The 21528-nt window shown below is 41.0% G+C and overlaps 1 protein-coding gene across 1 annotated transcript in view; it reads right to left on the minus strand.

The window, feature by feature from the left end:
- LOC133449097 (protein MTSS 1-like) overlaps nucleotides 1-21528 on the minus strand; it is a 94738-nt gene that overhangs the window by 48029 nt on the left and 25181 nt on the right. Inside the window, exons 2-3 of the mRNA XM_061728230.1 lie at nucleotides 10491-10552; nucleotides 3320-3393 (exon numbers count right to left, since the gene is read on the minus strand). Of these exons, the coding sequence (XP_061584214.1) occupies nucleotides 3320-3393; nucleotides 10491-10552 (136 nt within the window). The remainder of the gene's footprint in view (nucleotides 1-3319; nucleotides 3394-10490; nucleotides 10553-21528) is intronic.

Below are 21528 nucleotides of genomic sequence, written 5' to 3' on the forward strand. Positions count from 1 at the left end.
TGCAGTTGGTGGTGCAGGGACGGACGTGAAAGGATGCGAACGCAAGCACCAACAGCAAGTATATCCCAGGCTTTAGTCGACTAAAACTCGACACGACTAAAGCCGGGCAGACACTGTGCGATTATCGGCTCGTTTTGAGCCGATTTTCCAGTCGTGCGACTTTTTTTTGGTCGGGCCTGATTTTGACCCAATCGTTGCTCGTGCCTCGTGCAGTGTACGTGGGGTAACGACGAGAGATTAAAACCTCACGACGAGCTCCCGATCACAAATCGTGAGGTCGCAAGAAAATCAAACCTGTTTGAAATCCTGGTCGCTCCTCGTGAAGGAATCGCACAGTTGAAGCAGCTACGACCCGATTGGACTCATCCTTTCACAGAGAGCATGTCCAATCTCTGATGTCACGTCAAAAACTATTATTTGTAGTTTAAAGTGTTGCAAATTCACATTACAAATCATGTTTTAATAGCAAAAAAAAGACTGCATTTCCCGCATACGGTGCCGCGTACCCTGCGCCGTAGGCTCTGCGTTGGTGTAACGCGGAACCATAAATCAGCCTTTAGTGTGTCTCTGTCTGCTGTTCTGAACACTTCTCTTTTTTCTCTTCTCATTTTGCTGGGACGCCGGGTTCCTCCGCCGAGACACAACTTTTGCGGTATGCGTTCTTTGTTGTGTCTAAAAATGATGCGCAGTGCCCACCCAATCAGAAACGCTACAGATATTTTGGGATTTTTTAAATATATAGCCTATATAAAAAAATAAAATTATAAAACAATAAAGGATCCCCATAACCTTTGATCAGGTGGGCAGGACGCACGTTTGGGTGGACACAGCCCACCCCTGCCCCAAACCGGCCTAGAGTTCCAGTACACAGAGGTCCGACGGGAGGATTATGAACGTATAGTGTGAGCAGACGGAGCATCCGAGCATTGGGTCGTACAGTGTGAGAACATAAATCGTGGGCTCTAAACTTTTGAACTCCGCAATCTAGTCGTGCAGTTTGAGATGGGGCTGAATCAAACCATTTAAAATATTGCACAGTGTATGCCCGGCTTTAAAGGAGAATGAACGTGACTAAAACTAATAAAAACTAAAATGATAGCTTGACCCAAAGACTAGACTAAAACTAAAATTGAAACAGTGTAACAAAAACAACACTAGTTCCAATCATGTTCTTCCCCGTCGCCGCCGGTGATGTGGAGCGAGTCCCGGCAGGTCGGAGCATCCATCACTAGAACATGTCAAGAGGGGGGGGATAAGGCCCGTGTTTGATCCTAACACACACCGGACTCTGGTTATTCATCTGCATCTGATGATCTTAAAGTAATGAAGTAAATGAATGAAGAAAACAAGCCGTACCCGGAGGATTGTTCTGGGGACAACTGTGCCCTGAGCATCGTCTGAAGGAGCATTTTTACATCCATAAACCTTACGTTGTGTAGTTTTCTAATCACTGAAAGCAGCTTTGACAGAGTTAATAACGTCCCACTCCCCCAGTGAAGTCATGTGATGCAGAATCTGGAGCTGATTTCCAAACAACCTCCTGATCGTCAGGACAATTACAAGTTCCCTCTAAACTCTCCGTCTGTTCAGCCACCAGAGTTTGATCACACGCGTCCGCCGCCTCTTTTTAATCCCGTAAACAAGTAGTCAGATATGACGGAGCAGGTCTGAAGGAGTGGCCGTGATTCACCCCCCGCAGACGCCACACTGGATTTTCCAGTGAATACCAGCTGATTTATGGGTTACGTAACCACAGCGAGCGCTGCAGCAGAGCGTGCTGGTCCCTGCCCTGCTGCCTTTATCTCACAGGCAACTCGACAGATGGCCTGAATACTTTATATGATCCGTTTGAGCCTCAAGTGGGCCGGCAATTCATGTCGAAGAGGAAAAACAATAATACAGTGAATGATACTAGAATATTAGAGAGTTTACTCTGTTTCTGAGAGAATAAAGAGCTGAAACCTCATTATGATGATGATGGTGAGAAAAGGCCTGGGGAAGTTTCTTCATCATCAATCAATGTGTTATAAGAAAATCTGGGAATTTACGTTCCACGTGTTCGTGTTTGTGTCACGTATATTTCAGAAGGTCTTTGGTTATTAACATCAGGGTGTCTACAGGTTTAACCAAGGTAAATTTAAGACTTTTTAATACCATTTTTAAAGAAAATTTAAGAGAATCGCTATGAAATCCAGCGCTGAGGTCGAGGTTGCCAGATCTGACAGGTTCCAGCCCAAACACAATGATACTAAACCCCACCAAAATAATGAAAAACCAGCCCAAATCATACATTCTCTATGTTAAAACCATCAATTATTAAATGCAAAATGAATTTCAAGTTTCACAAGACCACTAAATAGCCAAAAAAAGTTCAGGCTCAAAACAAAGACTACAATTAAATTCAGTAGATTAAAGCAAATATAATATCCGTGAGTTTATTGTGTACGTTTCTACTTTTCTCTGCCATAATGGCACCTTCTTTGTTGATAATTTCTCCTAAATATTTAGTAAAAACCAGGAAAATCAGCCCAGATATAAATCTTTCAGCCCAACTTGGCTGAAACTTGTCCAACCTGGCAACACAGATTTAGAACCTCCGCAGGAAATTCTCCTCAAAACGATGAAATAAACTTCATAATGATGACTGGATACATTCCCTCTAAATTTAAGACACTTGGATTGAGATTTAAGACCAATTAAGACATTTAAACGCCTTATTTTAGCAAAAATTGAATTTAAGGCTTTTTAAGGACCCGCGGCCGCCCTGAACATGTTGAAACTGTGATTAAGTTTCCCTTCATGATCTGGAGAGACAGAGGAAACTACGACTACGTGGAGTTGAAAGGTTGATAAATAAATAAATAAATAAATAAATAAATAAATAAATAAATAAATAAATAAATAAATAAAGAGAAGGATGACCTAAAAATGCCAGAGAAACTTCAGATGAAAGTAGCAGAGGAACTACAGGTAAACCAGTAAAACATGAAATACAGACAACAACGGCGTGCACGGCGAGGACCAAGCTTCGTGGTTTCCACGTGAACGGAGAGCATAACTTCTGATCTCATTATTTATAAAGAAAAGAGAGGAAGAGGGAGAGATCTCAAGAACAAACACTTCTCTCAGTTCACCCGGCATGATGCTGCACTTTCATCCTCACGTGTTCGACACAACTTCTGCAGGACGGCTGAATCCTGAGTTTCTGAGCTCAGATTTTCACTTCACCAAAGAAAATCAATGAGCACGAGTCAAATGCAACGAGTTATGATTTATAACCTGTTTACATGTGAAATCAGGCTCCGTTAAACAACGTTACCTCTGGTCCCGGTCGCCATGTCCGCCACCTTCTGAAAGGCGTCCAGGAAAGCCCCCGTCACCGCGATGGTCGTCCTGGAAGAAACAGATCAGAAGAATCTCAACCATCAACAACTTCTCAGGTTTATCAAGCAAAATAAATCCTGTGTTTGTTAAATAAGCGGAACCATTAACCACTTTAAGACTTCCAACAACAAACATCTGAATGTACAACCGGAAATAAGAAGATATTAATAAACTTGGGACAAAAAAGTATTTAGTCAGACACCAGTTGCACTAGTTTTCCACTTAAAAAGATGAGAGAGGCCAGTGGTCTTGTATTTCTTCCATTTTCTAATAATTGCTCCCACAGTTGATTTCTTCACACCGAGCTGCTTACCTATTGCACATTCAGTCTTCCCAGCTGGTGCAGGGCTACAATTTAGTTTCTCACGTCCTTTGACAGCTCTTTGGTCTTGGCCAGGGGTCGGCAACCCAAAATGTTGAAAGAGCCATATTGGACCAAAAACACGAAAAACCAATATGTCTGGAGCCGCTAAAAATGAAAAGTCTTGTATAAACCTTAGAATGAAGGCAACACATGCTGCATGTTTCTATATTAGCTAGAACTGGGGGAAGATTTTTTTTTTCATTATGCACTTTGAGAAAAAAGTCGAAATGTCGAGAAAAAAGTCGAAATTTCGAGAAAAAAGTCATAATGTCGAGATTAATGTTGAAGTACAATCTTGAGAAAAAAGTCGAAATGTCGAGAAAAGTCGAAATGTCCAGAAAAAAATTTGACATTTCGAGAAAAAGTCGAAATTTCAAGATTAATGTTGAAGTACAATCTTGAGGAAAAAAGTCGAAATGTCGAGAAAAAAGTCGAAATGTCGAGAAAAAAGTCGAAATGTCCAGATTAATGTTGAAGTACAATCTTGAGAAAAAAGTTGAAATGTCGAGAAAAAAGTCGAAATGAGAAAAAAGGAAAAAAATTAAAAAAAGAAGAAAAAAAAAAGGTCAAACATTTTTTAAAAAGCTCCGGGAGCCACTAGGGCGGCGCTAAAAAGCCGGATGTGGCTCTAGAGTGGCAGGTAACGAGTGGAGGACAGAGGAGTCTCTTAAGGAAGAAGTTACAGGTCTGTTAAAAGCTAGGGATCTTGCTTGTTTGTAGGTGACAAAATACTTATTTTACCCAGGAATTTACCAATTAATTCAGTAAAAATCCTACAATGTGATTTCCTGGATTCTTTCCCCCCATTCTGTCTCTCATAGTTGAAGTTACCTATGATGAAAATTACAGGCCTCTGTCATCTTTTTAAGTTGGAGAACTTGAACATTTGGTGGCTGACTACACTAAATACTTTCTTGCCCCACTGTATTTGCACAACAGAGTCCGGTTCACAGGACTAGTTCAACATCAGGATCATGTAAACCACATTTAGATGCCCTGAGAGAAGAAGAAGCTGCCGACAAAGGAGGCTGGTCAGAGCTTTTATAAACAGCCGTTCAGTGTAAAGAAACGCCAACGTCAACGTTTCCTCCGGCTTCAGCTGAAGGACTTTTATTTTGAAAGGAGGACCGGTTTGTCTTCAAAGGCAACGGGAGACGGAGACACACATGATCCTCATCAATGGACCTTTGTCTGCTCGTCATTTCCTAGTCAAGTGTACGCCACACACACACACACACACACACACACACACACACACACACACACACACACACACACACACACACACACACACACACACACACACACACACACACACACACACACACACACACACACACACACACACACACACACACACACGTTACCTGATCTAATTACGTTTCCAGGGGTAATGACTCTGTCTCTGTTCGGCCTCAGTGGAAACTCTTTCATAATAAAGGCCGAACACACGAGTTAAACACCCCCAACCTACCGTTTCTAAATCCCCAGTAACGTATGTTGTAACGCAAAAGATTATATGCAGGTTAAAGCGGTCGTAGCAGCAGAATAAACACACAAACACTCGGGTGCGTCCCTGAAGCCTCGCGTGGGCAGAGACCTGTCTGATCCAGCTGTGCCTCACGTCGAGGGAAACAACAAATAAGTCTGAATCTTGTGCAGCGTTAAACGCTGGAGTGGTGTGAGCAGCATCCCGTGAGGGCGTGCACGTGTGGCTGACTGGTAGGGCTGCAACTAATTAGGGATGTGTTGAAAAAATCGATTTCCCAATTCTAAATCGATTCTCATATTAATTCCTAAAAATCGATTCATATGTCTAAAGATCGATTTTTAAAAAAAAAAATTTTTTTGGGGGGGGGGGGGGTGGATTTTTTTTTTTTGATTTGTTTAATTTATTTATGTATTTTTTTTTCATCATTACATTACAACTTTTGGTTATTTTTTTGTTTATCCCCAAAAAAGGAACACGGACACGAGAATAACTGGTGCCATGTTTTTGCCTTTAAATATGTTTAAAGGTATGAAAACGTTAAAGTGTTAGGTTATAATTGCATAAATTGTCTAGATTTCATTACTTTATAAACTGTCTTGGGGTTACATTTGCAAAAAATGCTAAAAACCAAATGCTCAAAAATTAAAAACCAAAATAGACCAAAAATGGAACAAATAAAAACGGAATGTGGTAAAAAATAAAAGCGATTTCATCCGTCTCTGTTTCCTCCCTGGATCTGTTTGGTAATTCTGACCCTCATGATGTTTCTGAAAGCAGTTCTATCAGCATTCTGGGAGCTGATTGGTCCTTACAGCATCATTAGCTGCAATACTTGCTGTTTAATCTCAATATAATACTATTATTAATTGGTTGCATAACTACAGTCATATAATTCATGCAACAGCTCAAAAAACAGTTTTAATAACACTAACCCAAATCAATATCGGAATCAAATCAAAACGAATCGAATCAAATCTTGATAATCGATTCTGAATCTTAAGAATCGGAATCGAATCTTGACATTTGAATGGATCCCCAGCCCTACAACTAACGACTATTTTAATAGTCGACTAGTCACCGACTATTGAAACGATTAGTCGACTAATCGGATAATTAGTATTTTTTTCTTAAATTTAGTATGAGGTTGCTTTAATTATGTGGCAAATGATAATAAACGCAAGAAAGATGGGTACTTCAATGAAAAATAGATATTTTATTCAACTTCTTTGGACTGCATGCATTTAATTTAAAATACTTTTGTCAGGCATAACGTTAAAGCTCTCTTTTAAAGCCAAAATACGCTTAATATCTTACGAAGGCGAGTCCGTTTTGTTCAACACTCCGACATGCTTTCTCTTCAAATGCTCGTGCATTAACGACGTGCTCCCGTGATAAGCAAGGTCGGCTTTGCAAACTTTGAAAGTGATCTTTTTATTCGTCGTATCCAGGCTAAAATGCTCCCAAACTTTTGAAGTTTTATTACGCGCAGCTGCTGCACAGGACGCCGTCATTTTTGTTACCTGCTACCGCTCGGCAGAGACGCTATCGTGCATGCGCGACTCTCGGCAGAGATTGTATTGAAGTGAGACGCCTCACTCGTCTGGCGACAACTGTCGACAATAGAGTTCATCGTCGCCAATTTTGGTTATTGATTTTCGTCGACAACGTCGACGAATCGTTGCAGCCCTACTGACTGGCAGGACGAGGCGAGGTGATGCGTATCCGCGATAGCTGGCGACTACAGAATCCTCCCAGAGCGTCAGGTCTAAAGTTGCTTTCGTAAACGAAAATCATGACTAAATATCTTCGTCAACGAACCTTTATCACCTGAGGAAAATAGACAAGACACAACAAAAATGCTGGTCATGTGACGATAACGATAATTAGATATATAATGCAAAATTGTAGACGAATAAAAACGAGACTAAAATGTAGATTACAAAATAAAAACTCTGCTAAAATGTGTTTTCATTTTCGTTGACCAAAACGAGACGAAATGTTCTAACAAAGATCCTTAATATCCATGTTTTCATTAGTTTCCTCTGGTTTAGTTCTGCTGCTGGGTGACGTCACGTCCTCAATCCCAGTTCGTTTCATACCTTCCCAAAGGAACCGGACTTTCCGAGCACGCAAATGAACTCCGGTCCATTTCAGGCGGACTGAAAGGGAAGCTGTGATTGAACACTTAAGGGGCGGATATACTTGCTGTTTGACCCTGCGTTCGCGTCCGTTCACTCACAACCAACTGCAACTTCGCTCACGTACCACACATTCCCCATCATACCGGAGGTAACCGGTTGGGGGCAGTATGCAGCGCAAGAGTTGGAAAAGTCATTCAATATCCAGTGGTAGCGAACAACAAACAACTAAACAACATGACAACATTGGATGAAGAGGAGATTATAACATTGCTTGGTATGGTATGTTAGACCGTAGAACCAAAGCTGGCGGGAGACGGGAGACTTCTCCACCCTCGTCTTGCCGATGCGGGAAATCGATGACGAGAAACACCGGGAATATTTCCGTATGTCATCAGCTTTGTTTGCTGATGTGTGATCAGCTGGTGCTCTGACCTGGACCAGCGCCGCTCGCAGGAAAAGCCAGAACTGCAGGTCACATGTTCAGTGTTTCTTGGAGAATGTGCCTGAATTGGCGCTTGAAACAAACACCGGACACCCGTGTCGAACATGATGCGTACAGCAAGTATATTCCCCCCTTTAGGCTCCATTCGCACTACCGGTGTTCTGCCAATTTCTGCTCCCTGCCGAGAAATGCTACTTTGTGGTTCTGCGCATGTGCACAGTTGATTTTGAAGTTTGATTGTCACGCTAAATTGATAAAATGGGATGTTGAGAATTTGATCCTTCAAAAATACACTACCCATGACATGAATCGCATTACACTTTGTAAACATTATACGATAAAGAGGAAAAAAAACAATTCTATCGCTTTATTTGATATTCATTCGGTCATTGGCCTTTATTTAACCAGGCAGGTCATTAAGAACATTCTTATTTACAATGACGGCCTGGCAAGTGACAAGGACCAATTGGGGGGAAAAGGAAGAGGTTTAGGGAGTAAAACACAGTAAAATTGTAGCTCCACAAAAGGTAGAAACCCATTAGGGAGCATTTTTTTGCAAAGAAGCAAAAATTGGCAGAACACCGGTCTTGATTCTTTCTGTTTGCGGTTGTTGACATTAGTCTCTTGAAAGTGTCTTATATCAGACGTCTTCAAAGTGACATCAGAAACAATATAATGGTTTTAATATCTGTTTATACGAGCACGGATAAGAGGTTGGATTGGTGGACTGGTGGACCGGGACACGACCGGCTTCGCTGGAGCAGATTTCATCCCAAAGTAAATCCTGCCGGTGCACAGTACTGGAGTTGAGGGGGGATGAGGGGGACGGCATCCCCCCTGAAATAAAAACAGTCCAAATCATCCCCCCTGTAAAACTGATCACCAGAAAAATAACACCAGAAAAAAAACTTATTTGACAATTTTCACCTGTTTCAAGTAAATTTTCACTTGAAATAAGTAGGAAAATCTGCCAGTGGGACAAGATTTATCTTCTCATTACAAGCAAAAAAATCTTGTTCCACTGGCAGATTTTTCTACTTATTTCAAGTGAAAATCTACTTGAAACAGGTGAAAATTGTTGTTTTTCCAGTGATGAGTCTTATTTTAAGTGTAATGAGATGTTTTTACTAAAATGAGACATTTTAACTAGAAATAAGACAAATATTCTTGTTAAGATTGTGAGTTTTTGCAGTGATCCATGTTACTTATCCTGTGAAGGACAGAGTCATATTGATAAGTTCAGAAAAGTGTTTTTTATTGTTGTGTTTTGATGTATTTGATGTAAGCCCAGTGGATATTTAAAGCTTACAGAAGGCTGCATTTAACTGCTGCTATGTCATTCCTGCAGTATTTCTGCAGGTGTTTTGGTCACTGCTATTATTTGTAATATATTATATTATTTGTAATCAGCACAAATTATCCGTCCCCATATGATAAAATCCACCATCCCCCCGATTTGTTTTTACAACTCGAGTACTGCCGGTGCAGAATAGTGAACATTAACAGCCTAACGGTCAAAGACGGAGGCCGAGGTCGCAGACATCAGACACATTTAGTACCATTTAGCCAACCGGACCCGGATCTGATGTGGAAATAAATGGATTTCATGTCATCTGATCTGTTCAGACATCCTAAAAAAGAAGTTGGCTGGGTTGGAAGAGACGCCCGGGCGGCTGATCAGCTTCAGCAGAACAGGTGAGTTCCCATGAACCCGTGCAGGTCGGAGCTGCGTCTTCTTCTTCTTCTTCACTGCAACAACAATCCGGCTCCGTGTAACCGAGACTGTCACCGTTGTTGTTGCTGCGTGTCAAAGTGGTGACACTTATTTATAGAAAACCTTTCAGACACCGGTCTGGAAGTGCTTCATGATGAAAACAGCAGCGACAGATGAAAGCAGTGAGGGGGAAAAACATTTCATTTTCCAGCTCCAACATGGAAGCGGGAAGTTTAGAGGAGCAACAGTCCTTCAAGTGCAACATTCTTCCACTCATTCATGTGCATCATTATTCTCTCATTTTTATAGTATATACAGGACTGTCTCAGAAAATTAGAATATTGTGATAAAGTCCTTTATTTTCTGTAATGCAAAAATGTCATACATTCTGGATTCATTACAAATCAACTGAAATATTGCAAGCCTTTTATTATTTTAATATTGCTGATCATGGCTTACAGCTTAAGAAAACTCAAATATCCTATCTCAAAAAATTTGAATATTCTGGGAATCTTAATCTTAAACTGTAAGCCATAATCAGCAATATTAAAATAATAAAAGGCTTGCAATATTTCAGTTGATTTGTAATTAATCCAGAATGTAGGACATTTTTTTTTTTTTTTTTTTTTTTTCCAAATTGCATTACAGAAAATAAAGGACTTTATCACAATATTCTAATTTTCTGAGACAGTCCTGTATATATATATATATATATATATATATATATATACACATACACACACACACACAGTCTTTGTTTCCATAGTCTTTGCATGTGTGCACTTTTACGGAGCTGCTGCCTAATCTCATTGTACCAGTATAATGATAATAAAGGCTTTCTATTCTATTCTATTCATGAAATCAGGAGATGAAACTGTGACGTTATCGTCTGTATTCCCGGCAGTGGAGCCGTCACTCAGGATGTCCGTGGAGTGTAAGTCTGTGCCTCTTACCTGAGCTGTGATTGGAGCTTGGTTCCTTTGGTGACGAAGTCCTCCCACGTAGGATAGCTGGCCTGCAGAGCACAGAGATACAGAGAGAGAAACTCATTAAGTCCACTGTTTTTCATTCACACAGCTCAAAATCACCTTGGGACAGCCGACATTAAAGCCCTGAGAGCATCACGAGGCTCCCCAGGTTCAACTTAAACGCTAATCCCAAAGCTCCTGAAAGTGTTTATTTCCTCACAATAGCTGTGGAGGCTGTCGATGGTTATTTGGGAGGTTGTTCGGCTAATTTGAGCACATGTGTGTAATTAACAGCCGTACAAATTCAAAGAAATGTGATGTCTTCAGAATATCAACCATGAGGGCTGAAAGCATTTAGGATTAATGGTCTCCGCGGAAACAGGACTGAATCTAAGGGCCAATCCCAATACACCCCCTACTCACTACCACTTCACTCTCAAAATGAAGCCACAGGCGTAGAGCCCTTGTAATGTTCCCTAGGGATTGGGACACCACTTGCTACGTCACTGCGTGGTTTACGTTCGGGTACGTAAGCGACTGCGTAGTTACGTTTGCACATACGTCACACCATATCAGGAAGCCCAGAGATAAAAGCTGTTTTAATTTCCGCTGTAGCGCTGTTAATATGCAAATTTATTGAGTTTTAATATTTTTTCAGGTGTAAAAGTAACCGTTAAAATCCCCAACCTGGGCTCAGTTTATCCAAAAACGCCTGTTAAGAAATTTGATCCAATGTTTTTCGGAGATGAGAGCAGCCGCCGGCGATTTATGTATCCGCGTTAAATCTACGCAGAGCCTACGGCGTAGGTTACGCGGCGACGCGCACCGTGCAGCGTGCATTGTCGCGTAAGCTACGCCGTAGGCTCTGCGTTGGTGTAACGCGGAACCATAAATCAGCCTTTATTCTAGCGAGATCTGAAGATACAACGCAACAACGGGCAAGCGAGTGATTATGAACATTCACTGAGAGAATATTATGAAAGTAAAATATATATTTCTCGCTAGAAATGTAATAAAAACGCATTTTTATGCAGAAACTAACTCAAAATATTGATTTCATTCACTAAAAATGATGTTATGTTTTTTTGTTTGATTCAGTCTGCAAATGATGACGTAAAGCATTCTGGGAAATCTTTCTGGCCCTCCGTCAGCTAGTCAGTATCTGAAATCCCTCACTGTGAAGGGCTAGATTCATGCACACTAGCCCTCGTTTAGGCCACTACCTCTACATGCAAAGAGGAATTGGGACACCACTACCCTAACGGGAACGTGCAAAATTAAGGGGTAGGGCTGAAAAGTAGGACTAGGGGGGGATTGGGACGGCCCTAAGAGACGAGAGGGAATAATTGTCTGGATTTACGAATAAATTATATATATATATATATATATATATAACATTTATTCGTAAATATATATATATATATATATATATATATATATATATATGTGTATGTATGTATGTATGTATGTATGTATGTATGTGTGTATGTATGTATATATATATATATATATATACATATATATATATATATATATACATATAATAAATATAGGAAGGATGAAAGGAAGGAAACCCAACATGGAGTGTCCTAATGAGGACTTGAGGACCAGCCTGTAAATCACTGGCGAGGTGATGAAACTCCGGCGTCCACGTTCATCACCTCGCTCCGTGTTTTGATGGCGGCGTTTGGGCAGCGAGGCCAGAAATCTCCCTCGAGTTTTTCAACTTCTTAGATCTGGGGACGGTCGGGATCTGACGGGTTGCATCATGTTCACGGCTGAACCGAGTCGCGGTGCCTCCGGATGTGATTAAAGAGTCCTCTCATGAGGAGAGAAACGCTTAATAAACATGGATAAGAAGGATCGATCACCCCGAAGAGACAATTAAAACGAGCGCTGTAAAACCACATAACTGAGCTTCTTCAGTGTCTTGAATTTATCAGCTCGTTTTAATCACCTGCCGGCTCTGGGATCCAGCAGGATACGAGGATTACAACCCCCCCCCCCCCCCCCCCCCCCCTCTGGTTTTCTCTGAATAAGGTCTCTGAACACATGAAAACAATGAACAGCTGAGTGAGTGGCTGCTGCTATTTTTGGTTTCTCTGGCTGCGAGTGAGAACGGGGGGCCGGGGGGGGCCCCGGGGGGGCCCAGGGGGGCCCCTCAGGCCCTCAGGCTGATCGTGTCACCGTAAACACACTGAAACCAGCAGAAAGAGGGGGGGGGGGGACACATGCTTACACACATGCGTGTTTCATACAGTCCTTTAACCCTTTATGACCTACCATAGAAGTCCACCTAAGCATACTTTTACATTTCTGCCTGCTATTCTGCCATTTTATAGAGTATTTTTATTTACTATGCGTCAAAACAACCCATATAAGCCAATCTTTAATAATCTGTATGTTACAAGTCCAGACTAACTACATAAATTGCTAAAAAGTGCAAATAACTACCAAAAAAATGTAAATAATTTTTTAATTTCACACATATTTTTCTAAATACAGTAATCCCACAGTTAGACCCCTTAAAACTGTCAATGGAAAAAAGTAACACAGAAGCCTTTCAAACCCCAGGAAATGAATTCATACTTTAGTTTTTGAGATATACCGTATTTTCTGGACTATAAGCCGCTACTTTTTTCCTAGGTTTTCAACCGTGCAGCTTATACAAAGGTGCAGCTATTCTGTGGATTTTTCTTCCACCGCTCGGGGCGCTCTAACCGGAATTAGAATCAAAACTAAGACAAAATAAATGCAAAGAAGAATACGCTACTTCTTCTTTAGCAGATAGAAGTAGGTAGAAGCAGATTTCAAACAGATAAATAGATAAATAAATACCGGTTATTTTCTCTTGGTTCTGTCCAGTTTTAATCAGCAAAGTTGCTGCCGTGTTAAAAGACACTGTTAGGAAAGGATCTATTTAGGTACAAACATGTACATCATTTACAGTTCAAAATCCTTCTGTACATGCAGTAAATATCTAATCTAACAACATAAATATCTGCAGCGTGCATATCTTTTTTTTTAAATAGAGCGGATGCGGCTTATATACAGGTGTGGCTTATAGTCCAGAAAATACGGTATCATTTTATATATCGCGTTTAAATATCGTGTCTTCCTCCGGCGCTGAACTCGGCTCCAAAACTTTGCTCACGGTAAACCGTTTCATAATGTGTGTGTGTGTGTGTGTGCGTGCGTGCGTGCGTGCGGGCTTGTATAGTGAGTGTGTAGTGTGTGTATGGGGTGTGTAGGTTGTCGCTGAATAATCTTTTGTGAAAATCTCTGATAAAAAGCACGAACAAGAGCGAAAATTCAAACCGACTAGTTTCCCGGGGAATGACGTCATCACCTCCCTTTTCGCGGAAAAAATCCAACCTGACGACACGCTGACAAGGTGATGATGTACGTGTCGACGTAGGACGAGCTGTGAACACGCACCAGATCTATAAATAACCCGCAATGTCAACTATGAAGATTTCCACAATTTTACTGGATTATTATGGGATATTCCCAAACGATTTAATGGATTAAAACTCTAAATGCAGAATATGGAAGTGAAACTCTTCATGTTTAACGATACGATAGTTTTTATTTGTCATTTTCAGGACACATGTAACACACATGTGGCTCAGAAAAGCAAATAATGATGCAGTTTAAAAACGTCCTAACTCAACTTAACTAAAACTAAATTTGAACTTAACTTAAAAAGGTGCTTGAGTGCTTAAAAATATGAAAATAAATAGAATATGCAGCTTTACATTAAAAAAAAAAAACAGTTTGGTCATTATAATTGGTTATTATAATCCTTTCATTTTTGAGTTCAACAGTCTTATATATTATGGCCTGGGGGATGAAGCGGTTGCAAAATTTAACATGCAGAAAGAAGTATTGCTCAGTTTTATTTGGTTGTAATTAGGGCTGGGCGATATGGACCAAAAGTCATATCTCAATATTTTCTAGCTTAATAGCGATACTCGATATATATCGATATTTTTTCTGTGCCATAATTGGGGTTTCCCCCAAAGCATTATAGCATAGCATCTCTGTTAGCTTCATTTTTTTCTGAGGCAAACCCTTAAAAAAACAGTCAGTTTTAATACAAAGCCTCGTGCCAAATGTCACACAGGTTCCTTTGTTAACAGAGGTCTGCACAATATCAAAATGTATAAAACAAATAAAAATAAACTGCCTGCATATATAGAATAAAAATGCTTCTTGAATAAAATAAAACAAATATCCCTTTCCTGCATAACAATTAAATTAAAATACACTGTGCAATTAATACAATGTAGACATTAACAGGCAGACTTTTCCACTGAGGTTGACAGTTGTGCAAATAACAAAACATTTGTGCAAATCTCAAATAAAACATTCAAGTCAATTTGTCACAAAATAAGCTATATCAAAATCATCAATAAAAAAAATGTAATTTTTTTTTTTTTTTTTTTTTTAAATCGATATAAACGATATTGTCTCGTACCATATCGTGTTTGAAAATATATCGATATATATTAAAATCTCAATATATCGCCCAGCCCTAGTTGTAATTGTACATTTCTAAAATCAATATGCAAATGGGAGCGCCGGCGCTCCATCCGGTCTTAAAGGGTTAATCATTTCCTGATAAAATGTTTTATGCCCTGACTCATTAATTAAACAGCTCTGAACCTCCTGATGTCACGTTAACTGAGAGGACGCGGTAATCTGTGGATCAGCGCGCGCTGGCGTTAATATCCTGGTACACAAACATTCAAACATCCTCCACCGTCGACCTTTAGGCGGTAAGAGCGGCGTGTGGTACCGGCGGCTAGCGGGTTACGTAACCGAGGACGGTCCGGCCGCAGACTCTGACCTTGTCGGGCCGGTTATTGAATCTAAACACTTTCCCCCCCGTGTGAACCCGGTCACCCTCTCCCCGTCCTCCGATTGTGCTGGTCCACCAGAGAGGGGATAATACCGATTTAACCCCTAACACAACACCATTAGCCTCTTAGCTCCACCGGCCCCCCCCGCGCAGATATCCAGACTCGTGGGGCGGCTGGACGCTGCAGGACTTAAGCTGCGGTGATGAAACGCTGCAGGTGGAGGAGGAGGAGGAGGTTTATCTACATCACCACATCAATGAAACGCTGATGCTGACAGAGTTTTACAGACGGAATTAGACTTTCATCTTTCCAGGAACTCGTCTCACGTGAAAGATGAAGATGCAGATCAGTTTAAAGGGGACCTATTGACTGTGTTTACATGCATCAATAACCCTTTTAAAACCCGAATATTGGCAATAACCCGAATTTGCACGGCCATGTAAACACCAATAACCCCTTTGAATAACCCGAATTTGCTCATAATCCGGTTTTTAAAAACCCGAATATAACCCCTGGGTTACTCCTTTTAAAACCCGAATATTGGGTCATGTAAACACCTAACGGAATATCCCGATCAAACGGAACAGGAATTTGTTTTCTGCGCATGCTCTGTTCACAAGGAATCCTGGTCTTTTGAGTCCAGGAAGTTCTTATAAACACAGAGAAACACAAGACCAGGAGTAGACTAATCACTTCATAAATGTAATGAAGGATATGAACATTCTGGCATTTGTAGACGGTAGAAAGTACCGGGATAGTGAGATTTACAAGAAGGTGAGCGAAAAGTTGCGCGAAGCAGCATTTGTTTTGAATTTGGATACAGGAAGAAGAAGCGGAAATTACGCTAATTGCGTCATCACGTTCTCCGTGCGTCGCTGGTTTGATCCAGATATCCCGAATGATTAATTACCATGTAAACGGGGATAAACCTGTTTGCTCACGCATGTAAACAGAATATTCCGAATGTTTCAGTAACCGGAATATTAGCAATAACCCGAATTTTGACTGCATGTAAACGTAGTCATTATGGCATCTAATACCTATTTTAAACAGGCCTTGAATGTCTTAAAAACAAGCTTTTGATTGTTTTTGCTAAATAAATTAGAAATTCAGCCTCTGAGCCATGTCTTTATCTTCTCATTCTCTAACCTCATTATCTATGCAGGATTCTGAGTGGGCGGGGCTATGATAATGAGGCTCTGTGCTGATTGGCTGCCTGAATGACGTGATACACCGCTACGAAAAAATGGCGGAAGCTCCGGCCGGTGGAGTTAGTTGTGGGCGTGATTAGTTGTACACTGTCAGAAATTTCTCTTCAAAATAAGATAAAAAATGGCTGCCAAACTTTAAAATATCTGTGCGTATCACCCCGTGCAGTGTACTTCAGTTGTTCCATTTTGAGGTGAGACATGGCGTCTTCCACCCACCGCTTATGAGAGGGAGGTGTGGGCTTTTTCCAGCTAAAAAGTATCAGACGTCGTGCTAGTCGAGTTGAGAACGCTACAGCTCCCGCCTGGTGCCTAGATATTGGCGTCTCCTCAGGGACGACCCCAAATAATGCAGTCAATGGATTGGGACTGATAATTTTATTGCAAATATATGAAAACGTATCAAATATATTTTCCCAGAATAGATCCAGCTTTGGACAGAACCAAAACATGTGACTTAAGGCTGAATTATGCTTCTGCGTCAAAACTGCGCCGTGCCTACGGCGTGTGGTTTGGGTCGACGCAGACCACACGCGGTCACCTGCGCCGTCTCTGACGTGCACCTCCCGAAAATTGTAACTACGCGTCGAGGCGACGCAGACCAAACGCAGACGGAGAGGGCTGTGATTGGTTCGCTTGGAAGCAACGCATTTCCGGTTTCCGGTTTGAAGCAGTCGTGAACTTTCAGGGCTCTTTTCTTCGTTTATGTGTGATTTTTTTTGTTTTGTTTTTTTGCACAATAGTTGTCCTTATTTCTTTGATTTACTGTGACCGGAAAAAGTCGGATAAACCATTCAGAAAAAGATCGCTAACTAGCGGCCGCGGGGGTACTGCACCGCGATGAAATGGAGTGACAGAGAAGTCCGAAGGGTTCACGACGGCGTCACGGCTGCGGCGTGTGCTCTGCGTTGGTGTGACGCAGAAGCATAACTGAGCCTTTAAGCATCGAGGCTAGGTAACAAAAGACAAGTGGCACTTTTCCACTAGCACCTACTCGGCTCTACTCATCTCAACTCGGCCTGGTTTCTTTTCCATAACAATTCAGCACCTGGATCAGAAGTAGGAGGTTGGAGCAAAGCTGCTGTGACGTATTTGATTGTGTGATCTAAACGAAGAAGACAACAACACTAAAGATGTAGAACCTGGAGGAGATGATAGATGTGCTGCTGGGTCTGTGGCTTGTGTTCCATATCAAGTTAAAAAATGAGAGTGAGAGAAGCTTCAAACAGCGACGCTTTTTAATTTTTTTTAGTTCGTCTCTGCGCTGCTGAAAAGTCAGCTGGAGCCGTGAGCAGCTATGAAGAGACAGAGCTCCTGGTGTATCTGCTCGTTCCTTATCGCTCGTCTAGATCTTTTTAATTCTCTCCTCAGCACCAGGTTTATGAACATCTGCACCTCAGAGTTGGATCACCAAAAAGACTTTTGCGCTGCCATTGCTGGTCGAATATAATGCTGATGTCACATCCTGACTCAGACGTCTGACTCCAACCCCCTGACCAATCGGTGGCCTGAAGTGTGATGACATCACAGCCCGACTCAGACCGCTTAGAACCTCGGCAGAAAAGTTACAGCAAGGTATCTACTCGGCACGTTAGACCCCTAGTGAAAGAGCCAAACTGGACAACGATCCGCTGTGGCGTCCTCGAAAAGGAACGAGTCACGACGTCTGTTTTTACACCGATAATTAATGAGCAGGAACAAGAAGCATCGAGTGAAATGCGTCTTTAGAGTCTTAAAACAACGGAAACAGAGCAAAACACGTCAACAGGTACCAACGTTTCCTCCGGTATGACACATACGACGGGACGCAGGATTGCATCATCATCAGGCGGTGCAGTAAACAGACGAAACATAAACAAAGAAACCAACTGTAGCCGCATTAATGTGCTCAGAAATTGGTTTAAATCAAATTATCGGCAACGAGGCCGACTGTGGGTCCCGGCGTTGCTCGTGGTGCGCCGTCATGTGACCCGGGCTGCAGATACGATGGTATCATCTTCATGGCGGTGACTTCTGTCGCCACAACTCCACCTTCCCGGCGTCTCGTGAAGCTCCATTTATTCCACGTTTCGGATCAGCACATTTTCTCAAGTTGCATTTTAACTTAGGATTTCAGGCTCAGTCAGGACGTTACATCACGCGGCCTTTAGCTGCAAAGACCAGCACGACTAAAGCGTTGCATCAGCCAGATTGTACAATGTGGCACCGCAGATTTGGACCCACAATCAAAGATAACGCCATGATTCTTTCATGAGACTGAAACCCGTCAGCCTTCAGGGCCGACCGTTGTTTAGATGAGATGTAAAACATGTTCAGAGAGGACGTCACATAATCATGGTTTGTTTCTGCAAACAAAAGCATTTAAAAAACATGTACTGGTTCAGATCTCCTGCACAGTTTCTCCAGAAAAGCACCAGCTCGTCCTCCCTCGCATCCTTCCTCAGAAAAGCCGCCCGGCTTTACGAGTGAATTCAGCCGAGAATCCAAACGAAAACATGACGAATGGTGATTTTTATCAGCCAGGCGCTTGTTGGTCAACCTACGGTTATCGTGTTTGTGTCTGACTCAGCGAGCTGCCTGATAACAGAAACTAGAAAAACATGTAGATAAGAAGCTCAGTCAGGAGTTCAGCTTCACTAAAGCACATGTTTATTAAATTATTAACACTTTCTTTGCTCTACAATAGGCCTGTGTTGAAAAAAACGATTTCCCAATTCTAAATCGATTCTCATATTAATTCCTAAAAATCGATTCATATGTCTAAAGATCGATTTTTTTATTTTGTTTGTTTTTTTTCTTCTTTTTCTTCTTTTATTTATTTATGGTTTTTTTTTCATCATTATATTACAACTTTTGGTTATTTTTTTGTTTATCCCCAAAAAAGGAATGTTTTGTTGGACACAAGAATAACTGGTGCCATGTTTTTGCCTTTAAATATGTTTAAAGGTATGAAAACATTAAAGTGTTAGGTTATAATTGCATAAATTGTCTATATTTCATTACTTTATATACTGTCTTGGGGTTACATTTGCAAAAAATGCTAAAAATCAAATGCTCAACAAATAAAACAAACGGAATGTGGGAAAAAAAGTTTCCTCCCTGGATCCGTTTGGTAATTCTGACCCATGATGTTTCTGAAAGCAGTTCTATCAGCATTCTGGGAGCTGATTGGTCCTTACAGCATCATTAGCTGCAATACTTGCTGTTGAATCTTAATATAATACTAGTAGTAATATTTTGCATAACTACAGTCATATAATTCATGCAACAGCTGAAAAATTACTGTTTTAATAACACTAACCACACTTAAAAATCGGAATTGAATCGAATCAAATCTTGATAATCGATTCTGAATTTTAAGAATCGGAATCGAATTGATTCTTGACATTTGAATCGATCCCCAGCCCTACTCTACAATCCTTCAGCCTCTCAGAAAACAGTTAATAATGATCTATAAGTTGAAGCCCAGTCGGGCTACAAGCCCTTAAACCCAAACGGCCTCTGAAGGCCCCGTTATTCCCCCACAACTTCTCGCCCCGGCCAGAAATTCTCCCGGGGTTTGTTGTTACGGCCAGGAATGTCACGGTAAGTCGCAGAGAAAATACTCCAGCGCAGACGGGCGGCTGGACGGGTCGCATCAGAGTCCAGTCAGGATTTATGTCAGGAGCTTTAAAGCAGCAGCGGCGGTGGCTAAATTGGGGTGACCTGCAGGGGTCAGCGGCGGTTTCAGAGGGCTCCCCGGACAGCTGCCAACAAAACAGCTGTCTACGCCCATCTGGTGACCGGCTATTTTTACATCTCCACCGCATTTCAGTTAGGCAGTCAGCGAAGACGTTTCTGCTTCTTCTTTCAGTGGATACACAGATTTGCAGAAACGGGTTCCCGGAGCAAAGACTTGCGGCCTTCACAAGTCTCCAAAGCTTCTTAAAGGTTTTTTTTAACGACACAGAAAAAGCTTAAGTACAAAAATTCCCTGTATGAGGAAAAAAAACCTTTGTTCCCGTCAGCGGTGGGACTCTGGGTTAAAACATTGTTCTAGATCAGGGGTGTCAAATGTGCGGCCCGCGGGCCCCATGTGGCCCGAGAGAGGTTTTCATGCGGCCCGCGAGAACTTTCCAACGCAAAAAACCGAAATGTTAATTTACTAAAAAGGAAGACATAGATAATTGTCATGAATCGCAGCATATCCGATAATATATTTCTTCTACAAATCCATCGTTATTCCACAAAGAGAGCAGTTTGACATTTTTTTAGTTTTCTAGAATGCATTTGCCGATTTTATTTCTTTGTAGACGGTCGTTTATTTTTATTAACTGACTACTATTATATATTTTCACAGGAAAAATATCACTGCTAAAAAAGATGATGGAAGATATTTATTCTGAGAATTTCAGTTTTGAATACGAGGATAGTGACAAAGTAAAACAGTTAAAAGAGAAGTGCTGACTTTTTCGGCACACTGGCGTAAATATCCGCGCCAATTTTTAAAAATAAATACACTTAATTGTCCTGGAAAAATCTCTAAATCACAAAGAAACACTCTCGGATGTAATAAGAAATATTTTGCTTTTAATTAAATTTCCTTTAAAAAAGCGAAATATTAAAAAAAAAAAATACTTGTTTCTGTTTATCTTTGTAAAATGATATTAAAAGTATCTTACATAATTTGAAAAAAAACGAGAAATTTCAAGAAAAGATCATGAAGAAATATATTTTAGATAATTAGAGTGTAAACAAAGTGCATATTTCCTTTAAAATTAACTAAACTGATATTGGATTAGATAACAATAGTAAAAAAAAAAAAAATTAGAAAAAAGATTTTTCGCACCGTTTTTGTTATTTTGAGCGTGCGGCCCGCGAGAAAAAAATTGGTCAAATCCGGCCCGCCAAGCAATGAGTTTGACACCCGTGTTCTAGATGCTTTATTACATCATATTAGACTTGTAGTCA

The sequence above is a fragment of the Cololabis saira genome, chromosome 8 (genome assembly GCF_033807715.1).
Source record: "Cololabis saira isolate AMF1-May2022 chromosome 8, fColSai1.1, whole genome shotgun sequence".
NCBI classification, from domain to species: Eukaryota; Metazoa; Chordata; class Actinopteri; order Beloniformes; family Belonidae; genus Cololabis; species Cololabis saira.